The sequence below is a fragment of the Rhineura floridana genome, chromosome 20, assembly GCF_030035675.1.
Source record: "Rhineura floridana isolate rRhiFlo1 chromosome 20, rRhiFlo1.hap2, whole genome shotgun sequence".
Classification (NCBI taxonomy): Eukaryota; Metazoa; Chordata; class Lepidosauria; order Squamata; family Rhineuridae; genus Rhineura; species Rhineura floridana.
Window position 1 is genome coordinate 12,142,784 of NC_084499.1, and position 27,154 is coordinate 12,169,937.

The following is a 27,154-nucleotide window of genomic DNA, read 5'->3' on the forward strand; positions in this document are numbered from 1 at the left end:
CTTGGAGGAGAGGGAGAGACAAAGAGAAGATGTCTGCTCTCCCTCTCAAGAGAAAGGAGGAGGAAGGAGGAAGGAGATGTGATCAACATCCTATGCATATCAGTCTAGCAGGAAGGGAGAGTCAGCAGGAGATCAAAGGAAAGGTATTAGCCTAGCAACCAGGTCTCCTCTCTAGCTACCCTTTTTAACCTCATGCAGCCTCAACCCACAAGTTGGAGTTGAACCACATATTCCAACATTACATGGCACCATTAACAGGAGGTGTGAAAGTGTTGGCTATCCATCTGTGAGCTGGAAGTAACAAAGGACTCGGGATGCATTAACTTCTGCCCTTGCGCTCCATCTCCAATCACGGTCTGGGTCTTTAAGGCACATGCAATTCTTTATCTTATAAGCTGCAGGGGCTTGAATCAGGAGCTATGCGGCTCAGGCGATAGCTCCCCATTCTCAGCATCACCATGCCTGTTGATCAGAGAAAGAACTGCGGGCATTTGAAGCTAGTTGGGCTCCCTGTCTGGGATCTTCCTGACCTTGGGTTTCTTGCAATGGTAGAAAGCCAACCCTTTGCCACTGCCTGGAGGACAAAGCTATCAGTGGCTACTAATGACTATACTGTGCCTTCGTGGTCAAAAATAGGAAATTGCAGGAGGGGAGAGTGCTGTTGCGCTTGGGCCCTGCTTGTGGGTTTCCCATGGGCATCTTGCTGACCACTGTGAGCACAGGATGCTGGATTAGATGGGCCAACTGGCCTGATCCAGCAGGCTGTTCTAATGTTCTTACACTTGCTATAAATCTAGTCTTCCCAGATTGCAGCAGCTCATCAGTGACCAGGATTGGGGGACCTTTTTCAACTCGAGGGCTGCATTTCCTCCTGGGAAACTTGCCAAGGATCACACACCGATAGTGAGCGGGACCAGACCAAAAATGGGCAGACCAACTCATGTAAATTTTACTTATAGGTTAGTTTCCACACACCTCTACATCCTCCATCCATCCTTGATTAGAGTTCAAGGACGCATTCCAGCCAGGCAAGGTGGAAAACAGGGGCAGTTAGGGGTGTGGTCTGGGAAAGGGTGTGGGACAGTGGTTCAGCACCTTGAACAGCTCCTTGAAAGTCCACTGCCCCATTGGCATTGGAGCCACTAGCAACCACTGATGTGGGGCTGGAAGAGAGTTGCAAGGGCCAGACTGCGAGACCGTGGGAGGCTGCATTTGGGACCCGGGACTGATGCTCCCAACCCCTCCCATGTACCTCTCTGTACCACCAGATGAACTATGCATGTAGTTGCCTGCCTGCCACAGGGTGCCACCAGGGCAGGACTTGCGGGCAGACGTCCTGGGCCCCACGAGGCAGAAGGAGCAGGGGAGGGCAAACCCACCACGGTCTAAAGTAATACACACTGCCGTCTAAAGAAGGGGACCCCTGTAGGAGCCCTTAAGTCCAGAATCTAAAAGTATCTAACTCATCACTGTATATCCTGGTGGAATAAATGCGACAAATAGCTTCGAGAACAGGGAGATGCAGGCTCAAGTCTGCGCTGCTAGATTACCCATGGAGCTGCTTCTCACTTGCCTGCCTGCAGGGAAGGCTGGTGCCCCTTGGGACTGGTAGGGCGGAAGCCAGAGAGGCCCACAGTAGGCGGAGCCAGAGCCAATGGCAGGTGGAGCTAGAACCAATGAGAGGGGGAGCAAATGAATTCTGGCTTTGTCCGCATCCTCCTTCCTGCTGACTTCTACAAAGGCAACACTGAGATCAAGGAAGAGGAGGCTGACAAGCAGGGCCAGCCACTGGACTGGTTGTACATAAGGAGGCAGACAGGGGGCTTGCTGGGGGCAGACATCTTCACTCTTCCATGAAGTTCCTTGGGTGATCTTGGGCCAATCTCAACCTCTCAACCTCTCAACCTCTCTCTCTCTCTCTCTCTCAGCCAAACCTACCTCAAAGAACTGATGCGAGGAGACAATGTGGTGAAAGGGGATCTTGTGTGCTGATCGGCACTGACAGCAAGCCCCATCAGGAACTTTTCTAGGGCAGCTGAGAGGGCTTGCTGTCAGCCCCAATCAGCTGATCAGGGCTGTCAGCAAGCCCTGCTTTGTCTATTTGCAGACATAGTTTGAATCCAATCACCTGACATCATTATGACAGAGGCTACATACACATCCTACATTTAAAGCACATGCCTTTTCCCCAAAGAATCCTGGGACCTGCAGTTTGTTATGGGTGCTGGGAATTGTAGCTCTGTGAGGGGTAAACTACAGTTCCCAGGATTTTTAGGGGGAAGCATTGTGCTTTAAATGTATGGTGTGTGCTTGGGATGGAAGGATCGTTCAATTTCGGTTCTCTTAGCGTCTCATTTTTCCAATCTTAAATTCAGTTCTGCACATTTCTGCAGCAATTGGTGATTTTTTTTAAAAAAAATACATGCAAATTCTTCAGCATTTTAATGCAAATTTATCCTAATGAAACCATTTTTGTATGCAGTTTTGACTAATGCACACATTTTTGCAAGCAATTTTCCCTGACATAATGCATTTTTGCATGTTATTTTTGCAAATATATTCATGTTTATGCACACTTTCCCCCAACATATGCGGTTGTGTAAACATTCTTTGGTTGCAAAATTCGGGTAAGTGGACATTTCAAAGAACAGCTGCGTTTCCATTCTCATGCTGTTTCAGAACGTTTGAATTTGATAGATTCCACCTTCAACTGCCAACTGAATCAAATTTCTCCCCTATCCTTAGTGTGTACTCAGTCACTGTCTGCAGAGGGAAAATGCCCATTTGCAGGTGAACGCAAACAGTGCCTCCGGGTGGGCTTCAAAGGGGCACACTAACTTGTGATCAGCTGGTCAGCAGGTGGAGCGAGTGTCATGGGCCCCATGGAGGACTCCTGGTGGAGTGATCAGGAGGAATGGAATCCTGGAGAGGGGCCCAGTGGACTGCAGCTACTACTATTGGCCATCACTCATGACCGAGTAAGACTGTCTTCCCAAATAAGGTTGGTTGGAAGATGCCTGTGCGTGAATTTGTTTCATGTGGGGAGATCGGCACACGACGATCAACACACAGTCTTGACAGAAAAAGGCTTTGATCCAATGGCATGGATACCACAACGATTGGAAGTCTTTTATCTGCTGCAGCCTTCATCCACCTTCACAGCCGTTGTAACGTACACATTGTTATCCTCTGCCTGTTCTGCCATTGAGGACATTCTTGGATTGTTCTTTGCCTGGTTTCTCTCCCTCGACCTTACCGCCAGGGGTGACCCTGCTGGGAGCACATGACTCTCGACGGCATCGCTCACAGGGTTCATTGGAACACGCAAGCCCACTCACCACTACAAGGTGACAATCCAGTGAGGGGATTGCAGCAGGAAGGGGCTAAAACAGGAGAAGGCTTCAGCAGCTTACACAGTGACAACTCTGCCCCCTTAGTTCCTTAGAAAGGCTCTCCGACCATGAGCCAGCCCTTGTCCCGCCTCTCAGCCCTGTCTTGTCACCCAAGCCACCACATGCTCTTTCTTCCGAGGAGGTGGGATCAGAGGCTCACCCAGAGGTGGTGTCAGAGGAGAATGTGGCTGAAGGGCTGGCATCGCCATTGCCACAGATGCGCCAGCACAAACAGATCATGCCAGGTTTTCAATCTGTTTATAGAAGCACTTGCTTGCTCACGCAGCACCGTTGAGATATACCTTCCCCATGGAAATAGAAAGCCCACCCCGAACCTATTGAAAGAGTCTCAGGGAGCATGTACAATTGCTGCAACACCATGTTAGCTTGAGTAGTCATATTTAGTTGTGCTGTGCAGAGATGCAGAGTCCTGTATCATCTATAAGGTGATCCATGAAACGCTCTAAGCTGAGATTTCATGTTAAACAAAACGGAGAAAAACACACCAATGAGTCTAACGGGATTGGCCAGGACAATGAGCCCCCTTGACCTTAGACAGGTGGGTGACCCTGCCCACCTGTCAAAGTTGGCTCACGATGTATATGTGTGTGTGTGGGGGGGGGAGATTAAGAATCAGGCTCACTGGCTGGATCCAGTTCCCAGTCTGAGGTATACATCTTCGTGAGCCCTTTTGAAGAAGGGCAAGACAGAAATGTAATAACGAATTATTGTCCCTTGGTCCAAGCTCCTGATACTTTGTTCTGTTGCAGCCTATATCTCTGGCATTCATTCTTATAAACCTCCATCACAGCCACATACCCATTCAACTCTTCTCCCTGGAAGATATCACTGCACGGTTAATAGCATCAGGAATAGCATAGGTGCAGCATTTTCAAAAGCAAATGCTTTACCTCTTTTATTAAACCCACTCCTGTCTCTACTCTGTTGCACACAGGCTGCTAAACTCTTTAATTAATATGGGATTAATGCACTCTTGCCTCCAACTTTGCAATAAAGGGGAGTCTGCCTATGCAATCAGAAGCCTCTCAGAAAGCCTTCATAATTCTTCCATCTAGTTTGCCCAGATAATTGCTCCCAAGTCTAAGGAGAAATAAATCCATTCCTTTAGTTATCTGATTCCTCAGAGTGCCTCCGCTCAGTGCCTACAGCCGCATTTTGTCAATAAGGCATATGCTGCATAGTATTATTTAAAAGTGGGAGGGAGTTTTTCTCCTTTGCTGTCTGCCGAAGCTGTGCTTTGCCTGAATTTTAATAGACATCAGATCTGCTTTGGGTTTTCTCCCAAGAGCCGTCGGAATATTAGTTTGGCTGCAAAATGCAATTAAAGCATTTGCCATCCCAACTGTGGCTTGCAGTCCCTGCATGCTTGACATAGAGCCCTTGGGATTTCAGCAATCCATATTGCACGTAGAGGACTTTGTTGCATTAATTACTCTCTAGAGAAAAGCAGTTTCCTTGCTCACTCTCAGAGCTCTGATTCAGCCAGGTAAATGTTTGGAGGGAAATATGAATGGAGATGTGCCCGACAGACATTTATGAACAGTCTGGAGAGAGTGAAGGGAACAATTTTTTTTTCCTCCAGAGCACAAGGAACCATTTCACATACAACACGAACAGTCAGTGGCAGCTGGTCCATCAAGGAGAACAGGGCAGTGCCAACCTCAGCCTGCCCTCAGCCTGCCCTCAGCCAACCCCCATGTGCATGACTTCTTACTTACAGGCAGTCCAGGCAGTAGCACTGCCTATCAGCTTCCCCCTGTTTTAACTATGTAGAACTCAGCAGGGAGGAGGATGGGAAGAAAACTAGAATTAGTTGGCTCCACCTGTCATTTACTCTGGCTCCATCTGCTGTTGACCTCCTGGCCTTCCGCCCTCCCAGTCCCAGGGGACACCAGTCAGTACTGAGCAAACTCAGAATTATCTTCAGAACATAAGAAGATCCCTGCTAGAATGATGATGATGATAATGATGGTGATGATAGGGGAACTTGTTTTGAAAAAACGTCTATTTCAGGCAAAATCTTAAGGACCACCGTATCCCTTATATCCCAAATATCTCTTATATCCCAGCCTGTCCACTGAGATCTTTGGGGAAGTCTCTGTTGACGGTCCCCATGGCTCAAATGCACGACTCATAACAGCTAGATGCCATGCCTTCAGTCTAGTGTGGCCAAGTCTGTGGAACTCCCTCGCAGCTGAGATTAGACAGGGCCCCTCCTTGTTGAACTTTAGGCGTATGACTCAAACTTTCCTATTCCAGCAGGCATTTTAAGTTTGGTATTATGATGCATTTCATTGCGCTATTGTTTATTTTATCTATGGTTTGTTTTTATGTGCCCTGCTTAGCAATGCAAATGATTTAAGCGGTATAGAAATGCTTTCAATAAAGGAAGGTAAATAAATATAAAAATGCATATATTGGGAGATATTCGCTCCTGTTCATGAGCTTTCTTGAGTTAAAACAACCACACAGATTCCTGCAGAAATGTGGAAAACTGAATTTAAGATTGGAAAAATGAGAAGCAGAGAGAACTGAAATTGACAGATTTGTCTGTCCTGAGTTGTAACCCACCTTGGGACCTTATTGAGCAGGGTGGGCGAGAAACCCTATAAAGAAATTAAGCTGAGGATTGAAACTGGGACCTTCTGCACGCAAAGCATATGTTCCGCCACTGAACTGTAGCCCTACCCAAATAGGAGCAGAGGACAGTGTCTTATGTCAGCCCCCATACCTTGCACAATGGGCCTCTTGTTTCTAGATGGCTTTGGAGATGGACGCTATGAGTTGGCTAAGGCTGTGAACACACTAGTTGCCAGAGCAAACCATTCCCATTGGCCACACCTGAAGGGGGAACGGGTTGATCCGCCGATCAGTTGAAGCTAATGAAAAAAAAACTGCACTCAAGCTGATCCCATCAGATTTTACAGTAAAAAGTGGCAGGGGTTGACGAGCGTCATGTGCCCCCATTTTCAAAAAAGAGAGGTGGAGATGCACTGGAACTGACAGAACAATAAGTGTGTCTCTACCCTAAAACTAGAGAGAGTGGAGAGCTGGGTTCATTTAGAACCGACCTACATTTTCACCCATAATTTGAGTACTGCCCATTTGGGGTTAAAAAGTAGCATATAAGTATATAAACAAGGCTGCAGTCCTAATCCCACATACCTGGGAGTATGCCCTGTTGAATTCAGTAGGCCTTACATCTGAGTAGACATGGTGAGGATTGTGCTGTTAGTTCTGAAATCTCACCTCAACAACCCTGATATTGGGGTAATCTCTGGATCTTGGTTGCCATCATCCAAATTCCTGGGGATGGAATACAATGAGAGAGCTGGATTGAAGCCACCTCCATGTCAATAACTCTGGGCTGTATTCAGCTAAGTTCTGCTCAGAGTTATTAATAAGCTCAAGTTATTAATCTTACATTAACTTCAATGGGTCTACTCTGGTTAGTAATAGGATGCAATCCTCTGTGCATGCCAGCAGAGCTCCACCACTCATTATATTATTTTCTTGCCACAGGTGAATCTGGTGCTGAGTGAAGGGCGATCTCTCGGCCTCATGATCCGAGGAGGAGCTGAGTATGCTCTTGGGATTTACATCACAGGTGTGGACAAGGGATCTGAAGCAGAAAGCGCTGGCTTGAAGGTGAGTGCAGCTGTGTCCTGCTGAGGAAAAGTGGCTGGATTACTGCAAAGTGCTCTTTATGGGGCTACCCTTGACGTTGGTCCAGAGGCTCTAGCTAGTGCAGAATGCAGCTGTTAGGCTTCTTGTGGGGCAGACTAGCACCAGTATATAGCATCTTGTCTGTGGGAACTGCATTAGCTGCCAAATTCAATCTGTTGGCATTAACAGGTTACCTGAAACACCGCTTTATATCTTAGAGACCCAGTAGGTCACTTCATTTTGCAGGAGAGTTTCTCCTTGAAACCCTTAAAATATCAGAAGCCAACTCCATAGCAATTTGGAGCAGGGCTTTCAGTGTGGCTGGCCCTGTTCTGTGCAACAGCATCCCTGTTGAGATATGACAGGTATTTTCTCTTCATGCTTCCTGGAAACAATTGAAGACATGTTTGTTTTGACAGGCTTTTCCAGCTGGATGAAAAAGTCTTTGCGTTTGATGTTTATGGTGCAGGGTTCTTAAACCTATCTTTAATTTTCGTGTTTTGTACTGTCTGTAAAGCTATTTTTAGCCTTTTTGATGTAAATCGCCTTGAGATGTGGAAGGTGATTGAGAAATTGAATAAAAATGAATAAATGCATATCTCATGGTGCAGGGCTAGGAAACTCAAGCCCTTGGCACTCCCCCAGGTCAAATCCCTTGTCCTTCTTAGGGCCACCCCGTGCCAGGAATGGGAATGAAAATGTCATACTCCCCACTCTGCACTTGATCAGTCCAGATTAGCAGAGGACCAGGGAGCTCTCAGTATTCCTCCCTTTCCCAATTTAACTGAACCCATCAGCTGGGGCTGACGAGGAGGAAAAAGAGGTGGTGTGCATGATTTTGTGTGTGCAATTGCATGCTAAGGGTGTGAGTGATTGTGTGTGCGTGCGCAACTGCATACTAAGGATGTGTGTGTTTATGCGTGTGTGTGATCACATGGTAAGGGTATTTGTGATTGTGCATGTCTGCAATGGCGTGCTAAGAGTGTGGGTGCGTGTGTGTGTGTGTGATGATATGCTAAGGGTGTGATTGTACACGTGTGTGATAACGTGCTAAGAGTGTGTGTGACTGTGTGTGTGTAATGCATGCTAAAGATGTGTGTGATTGTAGGTGTGTGGGTGGGTGCAATTGCGTTCTAAGCAGCTCACAGTAACTGCCAATCAGTTGACTGGCGATTTCAATGAGCCCCTTGGACAGACGGGCAGGGGCCACAAGGGGTAGGGGAATCTGGTCCACCAGCTGGATCCAGTTCCCCACCCCTGACCTAAAATGGCACAAAACCCACCTAAAATAATTTTGGGCTGAAAAAAAGGTTTTGAACCCCTGCCAGAGAGGGAAAATCAATCTGAGACTCACTACTCAATTCAAGGTGCTGGTCTGAACCTTTAAAGCCCTCAATGACTTGGGAGTTTGGGTGCATCATCATCATCATCAACACCTTTCCTCCAAGGATCTCATGGTGACATATATGGTTCTCCTCCCTCTCCATTTTTCCTCACAACAACCCTGTGAGGTAGGTTAGGCTGGAATACTATGAGTGGCCCAAGGTCACCCAGCAAGCTCTTCATGTCTGAGCAGGGATTTGAACCCTGGTCTCCCAGGTCATAGTCCAGCACTTTAACCACTACATCACACTCCTTTCAGTACTTTCCTCCCCACATGCTCCAATTGTCATCTGAGGCTTTGTTCCAAATTTTTCAACCTCGGGAGGCTAGGCTTGTCTCAGAAGGGCAGGGTCTTTTCTCTGTTGTGGCACCTTCTCTGTGGATTGCCTCGCTGAGCAAGGTCCATCATGACCCATCACTCTGCTGTTTCAAGTGATCAGTGGAGACCTGGCTCTTTAAAAAGGCTTTTCATGCTTTCTTGGCGCAGTTCTGTGTATTTTTGAGCTGCTGGGATTTGCTAAACCAGTTGGATATTATTAAGGTGTCAATTTGAATGCATATGGGGGGAGGTTAACGGATTGTGTTTGCTTTATTTTGACCCTGTTAACAACCTTGAGTCTCTTTGGAGAAATAGGCAGGATAGAATTTTTTTAAAAAAAAATCAATAAGGAAAACATAAATCATACACAACAGTCCTGCTGCAGGGATTGGCGGCTGCACACTTGCAAACTGCTGGCAGATATGTTTGGCAGTGGCATGGAGACAAACCCGATGGCCATTACCAGTCTGTTTGGCAAGGTATTGCACATAAATTGTGATGCATGGAACACTGGCCACATCCGTGCAATTTGAATGAGCCTTTCTGTACATTTTCAGTAGTTTAGCACAGGTGTGTGGTGGTGTGTGTGTGTGCTTTCTTTATCGCGGGCTGCGTTTTATACAAAACGCTGAGCATTTTCCAGTTGGCCACAATTTTTGATTCCTTCACAGTTCATCTCTGTTTTCCTTACTCTTTTGTGGAATGCCTTCCACGGTGAGGTGTCTCTCTCTCCACAGAGCTACAGTTGTCAGAGTGGTTTAACAGTCAGCCCCTCTTCCCAGAGAATTCTGGGAATTGTGCCTCTATGAGGGAAATTAGAGGTCTCCTTACAACTCTCATGACCCATCACAAGCTACACTTCCCAGGATTCTTTGGGGGACGCCATGACCGTCTAAAGTGGAATAATAGTGAAATAAATGTATGGCCAGAATGTGGCCTCAGTTCCATCTACTTTATCTTGATATTTATCATATTGATTTTCATCTGATGGAAGCAGAAGTCTGGTGTGTCTTCACAAGGACCCTTAGGGTATAACTTTGCTGGATCTTACAACTGCTGCCTTGAAATCAAACCTGTTTATATCCTGCCATCCTATTGCTCATAATCCCAAAATTGATTGAAAGGAGTTGGGAGGGATGGGTAGGTTTATTCCTTACCCAGGGACTATATTCTGTTTATTGCCTATCAGTGGGCTATCTGACCTCCATACTCCCTCAGCCGTCTGGGAGGAAATTGCTGGTTTTCTTTCTTTTTTTTTACAATAATTTTTATTCAAATTTTCATAAAACATACAAAACAAAATCATAATACATTCAAAGACAAAAAACAAAACAAAACAAAAATAATTAAACAAAATAAAATAAAATATTGACTTCCCATTTGTCACAGATCAAATCAGTTATAGGTCTACAATATATAACAATCCTGTCTCTTAAATCATATTATAAAATCACTTTCCTCCAGTAGTTATCTTAATTAATCATCAAATCTCATAAACATTACTTTATTCTTTCCACAAAAAGTCAAAGAGAGGTTTCAATTCTTTAAGAAATATATCTATCAATTTTTCTCCAAATAAACATGTCGATTAATCCATCTCATTCATAATTATAATAATCTTATTGTCATAACCATCATGACGTCACATAGTGTGATGTGTCATAACCATAGTCCAAATAAACATATCGATTAATCCATCTCATCAAAATCTGTTAGGTTCAATAATTTCAATAGCCATTATTCCATTATCCCTATTAGTTCCATCTTCCATCTCCAATAGTCCTGTTAAGTCCAGTAATTTCAGTGTCCAATCTTCCATTATCAGTATTCCATAATAATCTTGCTGTCGTAGCCATAGTCATATAATAAGAGTCTGATGGGAATTTCCTCTATCCCAAATATTTTCTTGCCATCCATTCTGAATAAGTTGCTGAAATACTGTTGTAAAGTCATATCTCTGTTCTTCTTTTTTACAAAATGCACTGGCTCATCTCTTGAGAGTTTTTCCATTGTCACATGGCTGCAGTTAATTCCATAGATTTTCTCTATATCAAACTCCATCACGTCATTCCAGTCCAAAAGATTATCCAAGCCATTGATAACTTTATCTCTAATATCTTCATTAATTTCTTCAGAGATAACGTTAAATTCCAAACAGTAGATTTTATTTCTAAAATCCATAAACTCCAGATCTTTTTCCAATTCCACATTTGTTCCAATCTCCAGGGCTTGTATCTTCCCTTTATTTTTTCTTTTCTCATCTCTGATCTCATTCTCCTCTCTCACAGGATCCCCTATTTCTTTAAGCTCCTGCGTCATTTTGCTCAGTTCAATTTTCAGCTCCTTACTACCCTGTCGCAGGGTTTGTTTCGTTATCTCAATCTCATCCATTATTTTCTGAAACATAGTTACTTCCAGATTCTCAGCCACTTTCTTGATTGCCATTTTTAAAACCACGAAAACAAAGCAAAACAAAAATAAAGAAGAACCACTTCTTATTTCAGCAACAATTGGGTTAGTATTCCAGGCTTGATGACATCACAGTATAAACAGAGCAGCCTGCCTTATCTCTCTATGTTCAAGAATGCAAAACAAATTTAGTTCCCAGCATGAAAACAGTTAGTGGCGTCGTGAACAAGCAGATTCGTCAAAATAAAATAGACCAAAAAGAGAATAGTCCCAGACAATATAATATTCCTCGGAATAGAAATCAGGAATAGAAATCCCTCTTCTGTTTATATCTTTAGAATGCACTTCCAGGACAGCTTTTTGCGACAGAAACAGAGATAAGCTGTTAATTTCGTGAATAACAGAGAAGAGTTATATCTCACCCAGAAGTTGTCCAAAGCCAATCAATCTGACAAATCTCCTTTTGCTGCAACAATTTAAACCAAGCAAGAAAAATAATAGAAAGAAGGGTGCTTGCCTGTTAGTCCGTTCTCTCTTTAAAGAAAAGATAAACGTATCGCTTAAACAGATAGAGCTTGTTCGGAAGTCCGTCCGGCATTGTTGGCTGGACCTTATCTCATAAATTAATGAAATCCAGTCCTCCCAACAAAAACAGGCTTTTGAGGTTGATCTCTACGTTTCTCCCTGCCCGGGAGAAATTTCATCAGTCAAAGAAAAATGTTCTGACTGATTTATATCTGAATAAGCTTCTTTTGAGGCGGGAGCCCGTCCCAAAAGCAGGCACAAGCGAAGTCACCCTTCCCGGAAGTACTGCTGCTGGTTTTCTTTCCAGTTCACCCAGATCCTCCTCCTCCTATAAAATGCCAACCCATTTGATGCAGGCACCATTATGCTCAAGTAAGAAACATAAAATGATAACTGCAGGCACATTACAAGCACAGCCTTCTGCAAACAAGCTCTTTTATGCCTTTGGCTGACCATAATAAGTATAATTATCACTCCATCTGTCCTTTCATCTCCATTTCAGAAAGGAGGAGATAATTAGAGATGATCCTCCTAGTCTAATCCCTGTGATTTTTTATTTTTCTCCTTCCACGTGCTGCCTCCATGAGATTGAGGATGTGCTGTTTCTGTTGGCTAGGCAAACAACCCAGGAATGGGTTGCTTTGTATATTAGGGCTTCTGCTACCAGAGAGTGTGTGTGTTTAATTGATGCTGTCGAGAGATTTTTCCAAAAACGGGAGATCAGTTCCTAACCAGTCAGAGATCATTTCAGGAAGATTACGTACACCCGATCCTTAACAACAGTCCATATACACGCTGTAAAACCATTCAGCTAAGCAAGATTTTTGATATCAATGCACCTACAGATGCAAGTTAGAATCCATCCTGTATAGCAAGAGGCCTGATCTAGGTTTGCCAGGGTATCCGTTTGTTCCATGCCATGCTGTTTGAGGTGCTGTACCTTTCAAATGGACATGATTCAAAACAAGAATTGGTCCAATTTCCTCTACGATGTCAGAATAAGTTCATTCAATTCAGTAGTGTCCAGCTCAGTGTTTCCCAAACTTTTTTCCCTGTGGACCACTTGCAAATTGTTTAGGGTCTTGGCAGAGCACTGAATTATTATTTTTCTGCCCATGGGAGCCATTGTAATTCCATAGACTTCAAATTGTAATATAGTAAAGTACAGTATAAGAAATAAAAAAGCTATAACATATAATTAAAAATCAATATGAGTAGTTTGGTGGGTGTGCCATTTCTCATCTTCAACCACAAATCTACAGACTTTCCACGGACCACCTGAAAAAAAGCCTGTGGGCCAGTGGTGGTCCCTGGACCACAGTTTTGGGAACCCCTGGTCTAGCCATTTACTGCAATTGTGGTAAAGCAGCCTCTCCACAAGGTCACTGTAGACATTCCCTCCCCCCCACACAACCTCATCAAACCAGGAAACCATTTGGACACACCGTTCTTGCATGGACTTTGCATTGGTGCTAAAGAAGAGATGAGGAACCTGCGGCCTACCGGATATTGCCTGGATCTACTCCCAGATCTTTTGTGCCACCCTCCATTGCATTCTTTTCCTGTTTAACCCAGTGATTTTTATCCATGTGCGAATCTGTTCCGAGTTCATTTTATCCTGTGTTGAGACTGGTGGCTCCAATTTCAGTGGACCAGTGAATCCACTCTGGGTTTTAGTCTGACGTTTCAAAGAGCTTTCCAAGGTGCTGAGCCTATTTTGGGAATAGGCAGCATTAACAGCAGGTGTGAAAGTGTTGGCTATCCATCCGTGAGCCGGAAGTGACAAACGACTCAGGGATGCATCAACATCTGCCCCTGCGCTCCATCTCCAATCACGGTCTGGGTCTTTAAGGCACATGCAATTCTTTATCTCATAAGCTGCAGGGGCTTGAATCAGGAGCTATGTGGGTCAGGTGATAGCAGTTCCAGCAGCCAGTGGGCCAAATCTAATGAGGACACCAAGTCTCCCAATGTTGGACCATGATGAAATTAAAACTCTCTATATTTGAGCTGTGTACAAATGACATAAGAACATAACAAGACCCTGGGTGCTGGATCAGGCTATAAAGGCCCATCTAGTCCAGCATCCTGTGCTCACATGTGCCAGCCAGATGCTTCTGGGAAAACTTCTCCCTGGTTGTGATTCCCGGCAACCGGATTTCAGAGGCACATTGCTTCTGACAGTGGGGAGGAAAGCATAGCCATCCTGGCTAGTAGCCATTGATGGCCTTCTTCTCCATGGATTTCTCTAATCTCCTTTAAAGCCATCCAAGTTGGTGGCCATCTCTGCCTCCTGTGGGAATCTCAAAATCTTGCATCTCAAAATCCTCCACCCTGTCTGCGTGGAGAGAAATTAGGGGGAGTATTTCAGCAAATTTCATTGTAGGGAAAAGAAATTATCCAGCCTGGCCACAATTTGCATCCTCCGCAACCCCTCATACCTACTGTCCATCATTCCAGGGTATTATGAGCGTGTGTGTGGTGGGGGGAGACAAAACGGCACCTGCCACCCCACAATGGTAGAGAAAATGCTGCAAAGTGGCCTTCATTTTCTTGAGGGGTGAGGGGAAACCAAAGAGAAAATCTCAGCAATTTTCTCAGGGGGGAAAAAAGTGCCCTGATCCATTTTGGCTAGAGCTGATAAACAAGCCAACAAACCTCATATGCATGAAAATGCAATACTTGGGACAGGAAAAAAAAATCACCATTGCAATAAAATTCTTTCTTCCTTTCCACAACCTCCCTCATTTTAGTGCTGCTGTGAAAAATAGCTATCGGATGTGCCTTGTTTTAGAAGCAGTGGCAAAGTGGTCCAAAATGGATTGCTTGTTCATTTGAAGGGGCCCTGGAGAGATCCGATCATTACCCATTTGATTCAAGCTGTGCCAGTCATCAATGTGTTGGGGGAAAGGGAGAGAGGGATGCGGAGGAACTCTTTGTGGACCCTTCTCTTGGGACTTCCTAGCCATTAGCAACCTGGTATTAAAGCCATTAGTGAACAGAGATGACAACTGTGCGAAGTTTGTCTTTGTGCCTGTCTCTGTCTCTTGTCTCTCTAGCTTTTTTTTCTTTTACATAATGGCTTTGATCTGGTCAGAGCTCTTCCATTCTGAGCATTCTGAGATGAGACAGGAACAAGGAGCTGTGAGAGAAAGCCAGGAGTCATGACCAAGGAACCAAATCAGGACTGAAGAACAAGCCAAGAGGTGGGCTTGAGGTACAAGCCAGGAGTCAGGATAAAGAACAAGTCAGGATGAAGGACAAGCCATGAGGCAGGACTTGAGGATCAAGCCAGGACCACAGAACAAGGTGGGATTGAGAAGCAGCCCATCCCAGACTGGGATCAGGCCCAATTTTGAAACAGAAACTACTTTACCTGCCCTGATGAATCACCTTCTTCAGGGAAGAGATGAGGGAGTGCGACCCTGTTGTTTTGGCTTGATCTCCCACTGCAAGAGCAGGTCTTGAACCCAATTTGTCAAGGGGGAAATTGCAAACACTTAGATCTTGAAGTCTGGCAGGGGAGATACCTTGATCATGAAGGTGGTTTTCCCAGGGTGAGGCTCATCCATTGCACTCCGGGTGTGCTGACCCCTGTGATTTCCCAGAATGTGGGAAACTCAACTGCATAATTTGTGGCTTTTGATATTGTTGACCTACAGCATCCTCCTGGACCATCTCCATGAGTTGGGAGTTGGTGCACTCTTTGAGAGTAATTCCACTCCTACTTAGAGGGCCAGGTTCAAAGAATAGCACTGGGGGATTATGTTCTGCCCTCTGATAATTGTACTGTGGAGGGCTGCAGGGCACTTTTTTGCCCCTAGTGGTAGTTAATACCTATATGAACCCTTGGGAGCCATCATTAGGTGATTTGGGATGTGGTGTCGTCAGTTGCTGATGACACCCAGCTTCTGTTGCATCTGAATCAGGAGAGGCCATAACTGTTCTGAACCTGGATGCAGCAGTGGGTTGAATGAGGACCAACAAACAGAGACTGGACACAGAATCAGACTCCTGACAGATTCAGAGCTCCATGGGAGCTGCAATGTGCATATGGAGATTCAGCATGTACAACAGTGTCCCTGTTAACTTAAGCATAGGGAGGCAGCCCTAAGTGAGCAATGACATGTGCAAGTCCCCCATCGGTGAAGTGAATTAATAGTCCTTTGTTTATTTACACTGATGGTTACTGGACCAGTGGAATCCACTCTGAGTTATAGTCCAAACTTTCAAGGAGCTATCCGGGGTGCTGAAAAGTTTCAGCACCTTGGATAGCTCCTTGAGAAATCAGTCTCTCAAATGGGGTTGCAAAAGTGGGAAAGCAGGTCTTGCTTAGTTTTATCATCTCCCCACTTCCCCAATTCAGTTTTCCCTGGAAAGGAATCTTGGGCAAAGGTAAGTTGCAAGAACAGGAGCCCCTTTCATTGCTCATCCCCTGAGTTGGCAGGGCTCATTTAACATCGACATGAAATCAAGCCTTCAGTGTCGTTGGCCCGGTTCTCTGGAATGCTGTACCAACAGAGTTTCGGCAGGCGCTTTCTGTTTTAACTTTCTTTCTACGCTTCCGCTCATGTATTGTTTTGGACAGTGTGAATTAGGTAGATTTCCCTGTAGACTGGGAGGGGCAGAGCCCCCCTGCTTCCTTAATTTGCCAACTCCCTACCCCCAAACACACAGACACATACCCCAGGCACCCCCAAACAAACAGACAGACTCTCCCTCTCTTTCTCTCTGTCTCACACACACCCCTTGCTCCCCTGACCACAGGCACCCACACTCCCCTCACCACTTGCCTTGACTGTTGGGCCGCTGCTGCCACCGCCACCACTACCCTCCCCATCCAGGCCACAGCCCTCCCACCCTCTGCAACATGCTTAGCTGACGCCTCAGCGGCTTCCTCCGTTGCTGACTATGCGGCCTCCTCTGACAGTGCCACCCCCTCTGCTGCCACTGCAGCCTCCTACTCCAACGCCGCAGCCTGAGGGGCCTCCACCACTGCCGCCTGCACGGCCTCCTCCATTGTCGCTGGTGGGGCCTCTTCCATCACTGCTGCTGCGGCCTGCACGGCCTCCTCCTCCACCTCCTATGCTGCAGCTTCTTCCATTGCCACCGTGGAGGCCTGGGGGGCTTCTGCTGCCACTGCGCCGGCCTATGGGGCCGCTGCCTGCACAGCCTTCTCTGTCATCATTACTCCTTCAACTGGCGTGGCCTGTTCCAGCATGGCCTCTGGCACCGCAGCCAGGCAGCCCACTCACTCACTCCGCATCTGTGCCATCTTGTCCCACTCCCAACATCACACCACATGATGGCATGACAGCGTGATGGCGTGACAGGGTGAGGTCTTACATTTTTATTATATAGGAAGAAATGCCAATGGATTTTAATTTTTCCACCTGTTCTAATCATTACTTATTACCTAGCTGATTTCTCTTAAAAGAAACCATAGGATGATTACTTACTCATCACTGAAAAAGAGGGCACAGATTTCCATGAAATTTGCATATGCTCATTTATACATATAGATGGAGCATTCCCTTCCTGAGCAAGGTTCTGGAGCAGGTCTGGAGCTGGCACTCTTGAATGAAATTGTTTTTCTTGATTCTTTCCCATTGGGACTTAGGCCCACTTTTGGCACAGAAACCGGCTTGGTCATCCTGTACAATGACCTCTGTTGGGAGAGAGAGAAGCAGAGGGTGGCCTTGTTGATTCTTCTTGATTTCTCAGCAGCTTTCAATATCATAGAGCATGGTATCCTCCTGGAGAGGATCCTACCTTGATTGCGGGGTGGGCAGCAATGCTTTGCGGTGGTTCCGCTCCTGTCTGTCTGGATGCCTTCAGAAAGTGGTGCTGGTGGAAAGATATTGCTCTGCCCCTTGGAAACCTGCACTATGGGAGTCTCTGACCTCGGCAGTCAATCCTGATGGGATTTTCAGCACTCAGTATACACAGCTGCATTATGGCCCAGTGCCATCAACGTTCACAGGAGATCCGTCTTGCAAAATGCAGTTGTGAAATTTTCTGGTGGCCATGAACTGTTTCGATGAACTGATGTGGTCCTTCAAAGGTGTGTGTTGCTGGTTGCCAATAGCAATTGTGTTTTTATTCTATGCCTCAAAGCGCTGAAAATACTCCCCCTCCCCAATTTTGGACAATTCAACCACAGATTGCAAAACGAAATCTATGCTGCAGCTTTTCTAAGGAAGCAATGCTGCTATAGCAGTGTTTCTCAGTGTGGAATGCTCTTCTAAATTTGTTCTGCATTCTCCATCTCGGGGCCAACTATGAGTTCCAAGCGCTGATCATCCAAAGATCCTTATATGCAGCTGTGTGAATACAACTTCCTGCTGCATGCCAGAGGAGTCGATAAAATAGGTGTAATATAGAAACATGGGAAGCTGCCTTATACCAAGGTCAGCACACTGATCCATCTAGTGTTTTGGCCAGTGTGAATTAGGTAGATTCCCCTGTAGACTGGAAGGAGGCAGAGCGTGTTCTTGCGCTCAGGTCCTGCTTGCGGGCTTCCCCCAGGCACCTGGTTGGCCACTGTGAGAACAGGATGCTGGACTAGATGGGCCACTGGCCTGATCCAGCAGGCTCTTCTGATGTTCTTAGTTCAGTATTGTCTACACCAGAAGTAGCCTCAATCCCTGACCACTGGCTCTTAGGAGTTGTAGTGCAACAACATCTGGAGGGTACTATCCCTGGTCTACACTGACTGGCAAAGGCTGGAATTCACTTCAAGAGGTAGCAATGGGCACCAACTTGGATGCCTTTAAACGAGGATTAGATGAATTTATAGAGGAAAAAGCTATCCATGGCTACTAGTAACAATGGATATGTTTTCCCTCCAGTCTCAGAGGCAGGATGTTCTGAATATCAATTGCTGGGAATTACAAATGGGGAGAGTCGCTGTTGCATTCAGGTCCTAAGAACATCAGAAGAGCCTTCTGGATCAGGCCAGTGGCCCATCTAGTCCAGCATCCTGTTCTCCCAGTGGCCAACCAGATGCTTGTGAGAAGCCCTGAGCACTCTCCCTTCCTGTGGTTTTCAGCAACTGGTTTTCAGAAGCATACTGCTCTGACCGTGGTGGCAGCCATCTGGGTTAGTAGCCATTGATAGCCTTATCCTCCATGGATTTGTCTAAACATTTTTGTAAAGCCATCCAATTTGGTGGCCATCACTGCCTCATAGGAAGCAAATTCCATTGTTTAACTTTGTGCTGCATGAAGAATTGCTTTCTTCTGTCTGTCCTGAATCTCCCAACATTCAGCTTCATTGGATGTCCAAGAGTTCTATTGTTATCAGAGAGAGGAAAAAGCTTTTCTCTATACACTTTCTCTGTGCCATGCATAATTTTATACACTTCTGTCATGTCACCTCTTATCCACTTTGTCCCTAAACTAAAAATTCACAAATGCTTCAGCCTTTCCTTCTAAGGGAGTTGCTCAATCCCCTTGAGCATTCTGGTTTTCCCTTTTCTGAACCATTTGGGCTTCCCATAGTCATCTGGTTGGCCACTGGGAGAACAACATAGTTGACCAGATGGGCCTGATCCAGCAGGTATCTTCTGATGTTCTTAACCAATGTGTAAAGGCCAATGGCGGGTCTTCACGTTGTAAATAATTGCCAATGGCCACTGTGAAAAATGGAAATGGACTGCCTTCAAGTCGATCCCAACATATGGCAACCCTATGAATAGGGATTTCATGGTAAGCGGTATGCAGAGGGGGTTGACCATTGCCTCCCTCTGAGGCTAGTCCTCCCCAGCTGGTTAGGGCCTGCTCAGCTTGCCACAGATGCACAAGCCAGCCCCTTCCTTGTCCACAACTGCCAGCTGTGGGCAACTGGTCTCCTTGGGACTATGCAGCTTGCCCATGGCTGCACATTTGGCAGGGCACATAACCCCTGAGCCACTCCCTGTGGGGGTGATCTTTAGCTGGCCCTTGACACCCAGGAGACACGAGCAGGGATTTGAACTCTCAGACTCTGGATTCCCAGCCAGGCTGTCCTCTCCACTGTGCTATACCAGTGATCCTGTGCAAATCTACTCAGAAGTAAGTCTCATTAAGATCAGTAGGTTCCATCACAGGGAAATGAGTATAGCATGGCAGGCTGAATGACCTTTTCAAGCTACTTGGCAGGCTGATGTGGCTCACAGTCAGAAGAATCCACTGGTGACCTTCGCAATCTTGTGTAGAGGCAAAGAAGAATGAGGTGAAACAAAGACTGAAGCTGAATGGGATTTCTCTTAATAGGCTTTGTGGGGCATTGAAAGCAAAACAGCAACAAGAGCCCACCAAGCCCATCTAATCCTTAAAGAGCAGAGTTATTTAAAGTAACAGATCGTTCAGCTCAAAAATCAAAGTGTTAAATAAGATATATGGTGGTTCATGTCCCTTTCTTTTGATGCTGCGGCTAAAACAGAGATGTTTTTAGAGCAAGGTCGTTATTTATAACAAGCCAAGAGAGGGTGAAGGAATGAGAATATAAATAAATAAATTTATTTTGGTCCAAGACCAGCAAAGGAATGAGAATATGAACAGAATGTAGTGGAGTCCCAAAACAGAGGGCTGCAGGAGAACAACTCCATATTGGAAAAAGAATGATAGCAAATAATAGAATTACTGATTAGTTGGGATGGACAAATCTCTCAATTATGGTTTTTTTTTTCTCTAGTCTAAAGTTCAGTTCTCCACCTTCCCACATCAGTTTGTGATTATTATTTTTTTAAGTCCTCATGAAAATTTGCCAGCATTTTGGTGTGACTTTATCCTAATAGACACATGTTGGTATGCAATATTGCCTAATAAAATGCATTTTGCCTATTATTTTCACATATATCTGCATTTTATGCACATTTCACGATTTTATTTTATTTTTTTGGTACACATTGCTTGGCTGGAGCACCACATTGCAAAATTCAGAGAAGTGCAAATTTAGAAGGATGTGTGCGTTTTGGTTCTTGTATTGTTCCGGAAAGGACAGATTAGATATGTTCACCTTTAAATGCAAACTGATTCTAATTTCTCTACCATCCCCACTGACTAGTACCACAATTGCCTCCAATGCCCCAGGAAGCCTTCTACTACAGTGAAGAACATGTGCTGTTCATTGACAGAGAAACAGAGAGAAAAATGTTTGCTAATTTGCTCATTTTTATTTTTCTGAATCTTCATATATAAATCCATAACCTCAAAGCAGTCCATAAATATCTCTCATATACATAGTTAGCATTTCTGTGACAGCTTAACATGTGCAGTCCTGACTGGACTATTTTTAGTTCGCACCAGTAATGTGGTGGCAAATTCAGAAGTGCAAGGTCCCTTCACAGCCACACCCTCAATCATTCTTTTTTTTTTTGCTGCTGGCTTGAGAGTGAGATCCTTGTAAATGCCTTCTCCCACAACAACAGACGTCCCTATGAGCAAATAAGCATGAAAGGGGAGAGTGTTAGCTGCTGAGAAGAGTCTTCTCAGAGGCTGACTTACCTCCTCTCACTTTGATTGGTTCCAATCAGCAGGAAAGGACAAGGAAGCATGATAGAAGACTTTTTCCAGTGGTTAACACATTCTCCTTTCATGCTGATTGGCTTGTAGGATGCTGGAGAAATAGGGACCCTGCTGGGACCCTGTTCCCAAAAAAGGAAGGGGTCTAAGCCCCCCCCCCAAATCTGTGGATGTCTACACCCCTGGTTCCCACTACCCCTTTGTGTATTCATACCAGAATTCCACATGCTGGAAACTGCAGGAGGGGAGAGTGCTCCTGTGCTTAGGTCAGCCTTTCCCAACTAGTGGGCCACCAGACGTTGTTGGACCACAATTCCCATCTTTCCTGACCATTGGCAATGCTGGCTGAGGCTGATGGGAGTTGTGGTCCAGCAACACCTGGTGGCCCACTAGTTGGGAAAGGCTGGCTTAGGTCCTTCTTGCCGGCTTCCCATTAAGGCATCTGGTTGACCATTGTGAGAACAGGAAGATGGACTAGATGGGCCTTTGGCCTGATCCAGCAGGCTCTTCTTAGTTCTTATGTTCTCCCAAAGTCTGCTGATTTCTTTGGATGGATGGTGCTGTTTTTGCTATTTATTTATTTATTACATTTATACCCCACCTTTCTTTTCATGAAACCCAAGGCGGCTTACATACGGTTCCCAGGTGGTCTCCCATCCAGGCTCTGACCAGACCTGACCCTGCTTAGCTTCAGCAGGGTGCTGGCCTTAGGTGCTTTCAGACCATAGCCTGGGACCAAGTCTGTTTCAAAGTCAAAGAGAATGGCTTTGCTGTTAATACCTAGGACTGTAAAAGGAATGCTGTTGTGTGGCGTCAGGCAAGGAGAGAAACATCTGCAGGCTTTCATATAGCTAAAAGTATTTTCCTGATGGGCACAGATGGTCAGTTGCTGTTTTGAGAAGGCACTTTGATGGCTGGTGGCTGCTAGCTCTTGAATGCACACACAACACAGACACACACCTGTTTAGATGATGGAGAAAACAATTAAGAACATCAGAAGAGCCTGGCTGCTGGATCAGGCCAGTGGCCCATCTAGTCCAGCATCCTGTTCTCACAGTGGCCAACCAGTTGTCCATGGGAAACCGGCAAGCAGCACTCTCCCCTCCTGCCATTTCCAGCAACTGGTATTTGGAAGCATCCTGCCTCCGTCAGTGGAGGAAGAGGATATCCATTGTGGCTAGTAGCCATTGCTAGCCTTTTCCTCCATAAATTTGTCTAATCATCTTTTGGAATAACATTGCTGGGAGGAAAGAGGGAGGGAGCTCAGTCTCTCTCTCACTCGCTCGCTCTACAACCCCCAAACTTGGCTTGTTTTGAAAGGGCAGCATGCCTCTTGTCCCCTGCAGTGATAGATTGGCTCTTGCTTGGCTTTGGCAGGTGAGTTATGGCCCAATTGACTGAGGAAAAGAGCAGGGGAGGCAGAAAGGTTTGGGCTGTCACTTCTCTCCTTGCCCCTGACAAAACAGCAAAAGGTCTTTTGACTCATTGTCTTGCCTACTGATATGGGGGAGAGAGCGAGAGATTATCAAAAGAGCATTCGGAAGCTGTTGGGATATTAACAGGGAAGCTGGAATTGCAATGCCTGGGAGCCCTTGGCAGGAATGTGCAAGCTCTCTACATCCATCCTCCCTTCCTCCCCCAAAATCTAAATTTGGAACCAAGGAAAAAATCATCATCATCAAGCCAAGCAGCGTGATCGGAATGAATGATGAGAATTAGACTAAATTCCTCCTCCTTCTTTGGCCACTGTTCTCCTGCCAAGAGCCAGGCCTCTCAAAGAACGTTTGCTTCTCTTCCTCCCCCCCCCCCCGCTGTATGTACCACAAGGCATGAAATGAAACATGGAGAAAAAGGAGGGGGCATTGCTGTTTTTCTTCCAATCTCATCATAAGGCTGGAATTTGAGGGCATCCAATGATGGGCATGGAAAGACTGGGGTGGGGGGAAAGAACTTCCTTGCTCAATGAAGAATTAACATATGTTGCTCCATGCCATGCATAATTGTATACACTTCTCTTACTCACCTTTTCTCTAAACTAAAATGCCCCAATGTTGTAATCTTTCCTCAACTGCTCCATCCCTCTGATCATTTTGTTTGCCCTTTTCTGAGCCTTTTCCAAGGCTGTGGTGAGGCAACCAGAGCTGTACACAGTACAGGAATACCCTGAATTAACGTACGCAATGGATCCAGAGCGAGTACATAAACAGAAAATGAACTTAAAGTGAAGCACTTATCGATGCATGTACTGCATGGCACTTGCCACTAGATGGCAGCGGCGTCATGCCGTTAAGTGTCCGTAAGTGCGAAGCCCGCATACGTAAAGTGGGGAATGGTGGTGTATGGAGTATGTCTGTACTCACGAGTGTACATAAAATGAAGGTCCGTAAAGCGGGGTATTCCTGTATTCCAAATGCAGCTGCGCCATAGATTTATATAACAGCATGATGATATTGGCTGCTTTATTTTCAAAAGGCCCTCCCCCAATGTATGATACACACACTTCCAAACACAACTGTTTCCTAATAGGTTGCTCACTCTTGACATTTTCACACAAGGGGCGTTCGCACATTGCATTCAATGAGTGTACAATCTCTGCACCTGTGCACATGAGTTCTTGAGCTGCACGCTTGTACGGTTATTCACATGCAACGTTCAACAAGTGCGTAATCTGTGTGCCCGTATAGAGACTAGTTATGTCGTGAGCCCCTCCAGGTGAGAGTGGATTGGCGGGGGCGAGACAGGTGATGAGGATGTGGACTGGGGTGAATCACTTGGGGAGGGGTCAAGCAGTAGAACGGACCTGGAGGGTGCCCCGGGCCCTGTCTTTGACACCACAGTCCCTGCAACTCCAGCCCCCCCCCCGCCTGCAGAAGCTCAACCAAACCCACAGACCCAGCTGAGGAGCCTCCGTTTGTGCGCGCGCTCCCAATCTACTTATGCAGACTTATACTCAGAGTAGACCCACTGAAATTAATACACCAACCTAAGTTAGTTGTGTCCATTAGTTTCAGAAAGGTCAACTCTAAGTAAGGCTAACATTGGCTGCAACCCACATGCTCCAACTTCAGGTTGCATGGAGGTCTGAGATTCTTCACTGCTTTTGTTTTACCCAAAGCCACCTGGGTGGCATTCCATCCAAACAGAATTAGGGATTGGATAAGATAAGCTGTTTAGTCTCTCTCTCCCCCAACCCCAGTCATTTCCCAGCTCAAAATCACCCTCCCCAAATTGGTGTTTCACCCACTCGGGTGTGCGTGTGAAAAAGCAGGTTGAATGATCATGAACTGGGAAAAGCGAAATGGGCAAGCGCTCTCCCACCTTCCCTGACTTTTTGCTCAAAGTCAGCTTGTCCAAAATTGCTGTGGGCTTTTAAAAAAGGAGAGGGAGAACTCCATTTAATTGCAGTCTGAGCTCGAGGTCAAGTTGAATTGCGAAGCGGCAGCAGGGCCCCCGAACGTTGGCCGCAGAAAAAGACAGCGAGCTCTTCCTGCGGAACCGCTGGAGAGCCACAAACTGGGTCAGCGGCTTTATTGACACAGCCGCTGTGCCGTTCTGGACTGCCCCCCCCCAAGCCTAAGCGCTATAGGAGGCTGGGCCCAATGTTCTATAGGACCCTGCAGAGTTGCGTAGCGGAACAGAGAGTTTTGAGTGAGCTTATGTGTGTGTGTTTGAATCTTTGCTAAGATTCTACCTTCCCTGCAAATTAGTCAGACAGAGGCTTTAAGCTTTCAAATAAGAAAGAACTGCTTTATTCTGGAAGTACATGTTTGATAGGAAAGAGTTCTATATCTAGCTAGCTAGTTAAGTTGGAGCAACGAACACTGATCCCAGTACTCGCCCTCATGCTGGAGGAGAGGGAGAGACAAAGGAAAGATGTCTGCTCTCCTCTTGAGTAAGAAGAAGACTGGGAAGGAGGGAAGGAACTGGGATCAACATCCTTTGCATATCAGTCTAGCAGGAAGGGAGAGACAGCAGGAGATCAAAGGGATAGGTATAGCCTAGCAGCCAAGAGGTCTCCTCTCTAGCTACCATTTTTAACCCCTTGCAGCCTCAACCCACAAGTTGGAGTTGAACCTCATACATTCCAACAAGCACAACCCTCCCCGCCTCTTGGAAATGGCGGCAGTCCTGCTGGAATCCTTGTTTCCATTTGGGATGCTCTCCAAACGACTGTCAGAGAATCTACCCATCGATTCAGGTTGCCAAATAGCCCATGTAGAGGGATGAAAGGATCTTCCCCAGTCTCCTCGTGCATCTCTTACCCTGGACTGCTCTATCCTGCATCCGCGCTCCACCTGAATTTCTAGTTTAAACACTGAAATTCATCCTAGATGCACTCTTTTTGGTCCCTTGGGTCGATGTTTCCAGAGTAGCACATGCACTGGTTACAACCTCTCTGGCAGAGGTGTTGTCAGGCATAGCCCAGGGGGGCAGAGCCTTGGATCTTTTGTGCTGGGCCTCAGAACTTTTAGCCCTTTCACTTCCCCTCCCTTAAAAAAATCACTTTGCTTATAACTGGGGGGGGGAGGAACCTCAAGCCGAAGGGCTAAATGTGGCCCTCAGGGCCGTTCTATGTGGCCCTGGAGACTCTCCCCAGACCAGGCCACTCACTGGCCCTGTTTCACACCCTCCTGGACTGTTTTCACCTGGCTGGAATGTTTTATTTTCAGAGGGGCATCTGATTGGCTACTTTAGGGAAACAGGGTGCTGGACTAAGACCCCATCTGCACTCGAAATTTAAAGTAGCATCATCCCACTTTAAACAGTCACAGCTTCCCCCAAAGAATCCTGGGAACTGTCGTTTGTTGAGGGTGCTGAGAGTTGTTAGGAGACGCCAATTCCCATCACAGAGCGACAGTTTCCGGACTGGTTTAACCCTCAATCCCTCTTCTCAGGGAACTCTAGGAATTGTGGATCTGGGAGGGGAATTGGGGGTCACCTAACAATTCTCTCCCCCCTTAACAAGCTACAGGATTCAGGATCCTTTGGGGGAGGGCAGTTTAAAGTGGTATAACACTGCGTTAAATGTATAGTGCCGATCGGGCCTAAATGAGCATTTGGTTCCAGCAAAACTCTTCTTATATTCTTATGTTAAAATTCAGTAATTAAAAAAAAGGAACAGCAGAAATGAAATCCTTTATTTGCATTAGCTACAAGCCATTGCAATTAAAATATTCAGTAAAAACAATTGAGAGCAAATATACAACTTAATCAGATTTCCTGCTAAGATTCTAACATTTCTATAAGATACCAATCAATGGAATTAGCGTATCGAAAGGAACAGCAGAGGAAACGAGACCAGGTAACTGGAACTCTTAAATCTGGGGAGAAGTTCCAAGGCAAAGCATTTTGGAAGCGTTACTCCTAGAGAGCTGCGTTTGTCAGGGGAGCATCCGCTCTGAGCTGACAATGCAGTCTGAAGCTGTCCTTCTTGCAGGCAAAGAAATAACCAGCTGTGCTGCCAGGCAAGGCAGGTTGGACCACAGAAGGTCTTGCAGCCTTCAGGTGGCACCCATCTGGCTGCTGCAGAAGCACCCCCAGGCCTTGGCAGTGGAGGCTTTGAGCCATTTTAATTTGCCAAAAAGTTGCAGAGGAACTTTGGGGCTGGTGTCCTAAGCCAAGCAGGAGGAGACTCAAGCCTGGCAAAGAAGAGCTTCGTTTTTGCTTGGGGCCCAAAGTGCAAGATGGAAAGAGACAGCAAAGGAGCTGGCAAAAAGGGATACCGAAAGCTCCAAGAGAGACCTCAGGCTCTCTTTAGATTATTATCTTTAATTATCTTTGCTGGGTTGCAAAGTAGCAATCAGGCCTGGTTTTGCCATTGTTCCCGAGCGGCAGAGAGCAGCCCTTGGATATAGGTGTACTAACACAGCCATCCTTCGAAATTTGCACATATCTGAATTTTGTGACGCAGTTCTCAAACCAAACAACAGTTA

The 27,154-nt window shown here is 45.9% G+C and overlaps 1 protein-coding gene and 1 non-coding gene across 7 annotated transcripts in view; both read left to right on the forward strand.

Moving 5' to 3' along the window:
* The window catches only part of WHRN (whirlin), a 128,025-nt gene that overhangs the window by 58,169 nt on the left and 42,702 nt on the right, over window positions 1-27,154 (forward strand). For all 6 annotated transcript variants that reach the window (XM_061604251.1, XM_061604252.1, XM_061604254.1 and 3 more), the window contains exon 3: window positions 6,936-7,061. In XM_061604251.1, coding sequence (XP_061460235.1) covers window positions 6,936-7,061 — 126 coding nt within the window. The remainder of the gene's footprint in view (window positions 1-6,935; window positions 7,062-27,154) is intronic.
* On the forward strand, window positions 15,224-15,384 carry LOC133374041 (U1 spliceosomal RNA). Its single transcript, XR_009759800.1, has one exon. It is a non-coding gene; the product is annotated as a U1 spliceosomal RNA (small nuclear RNA).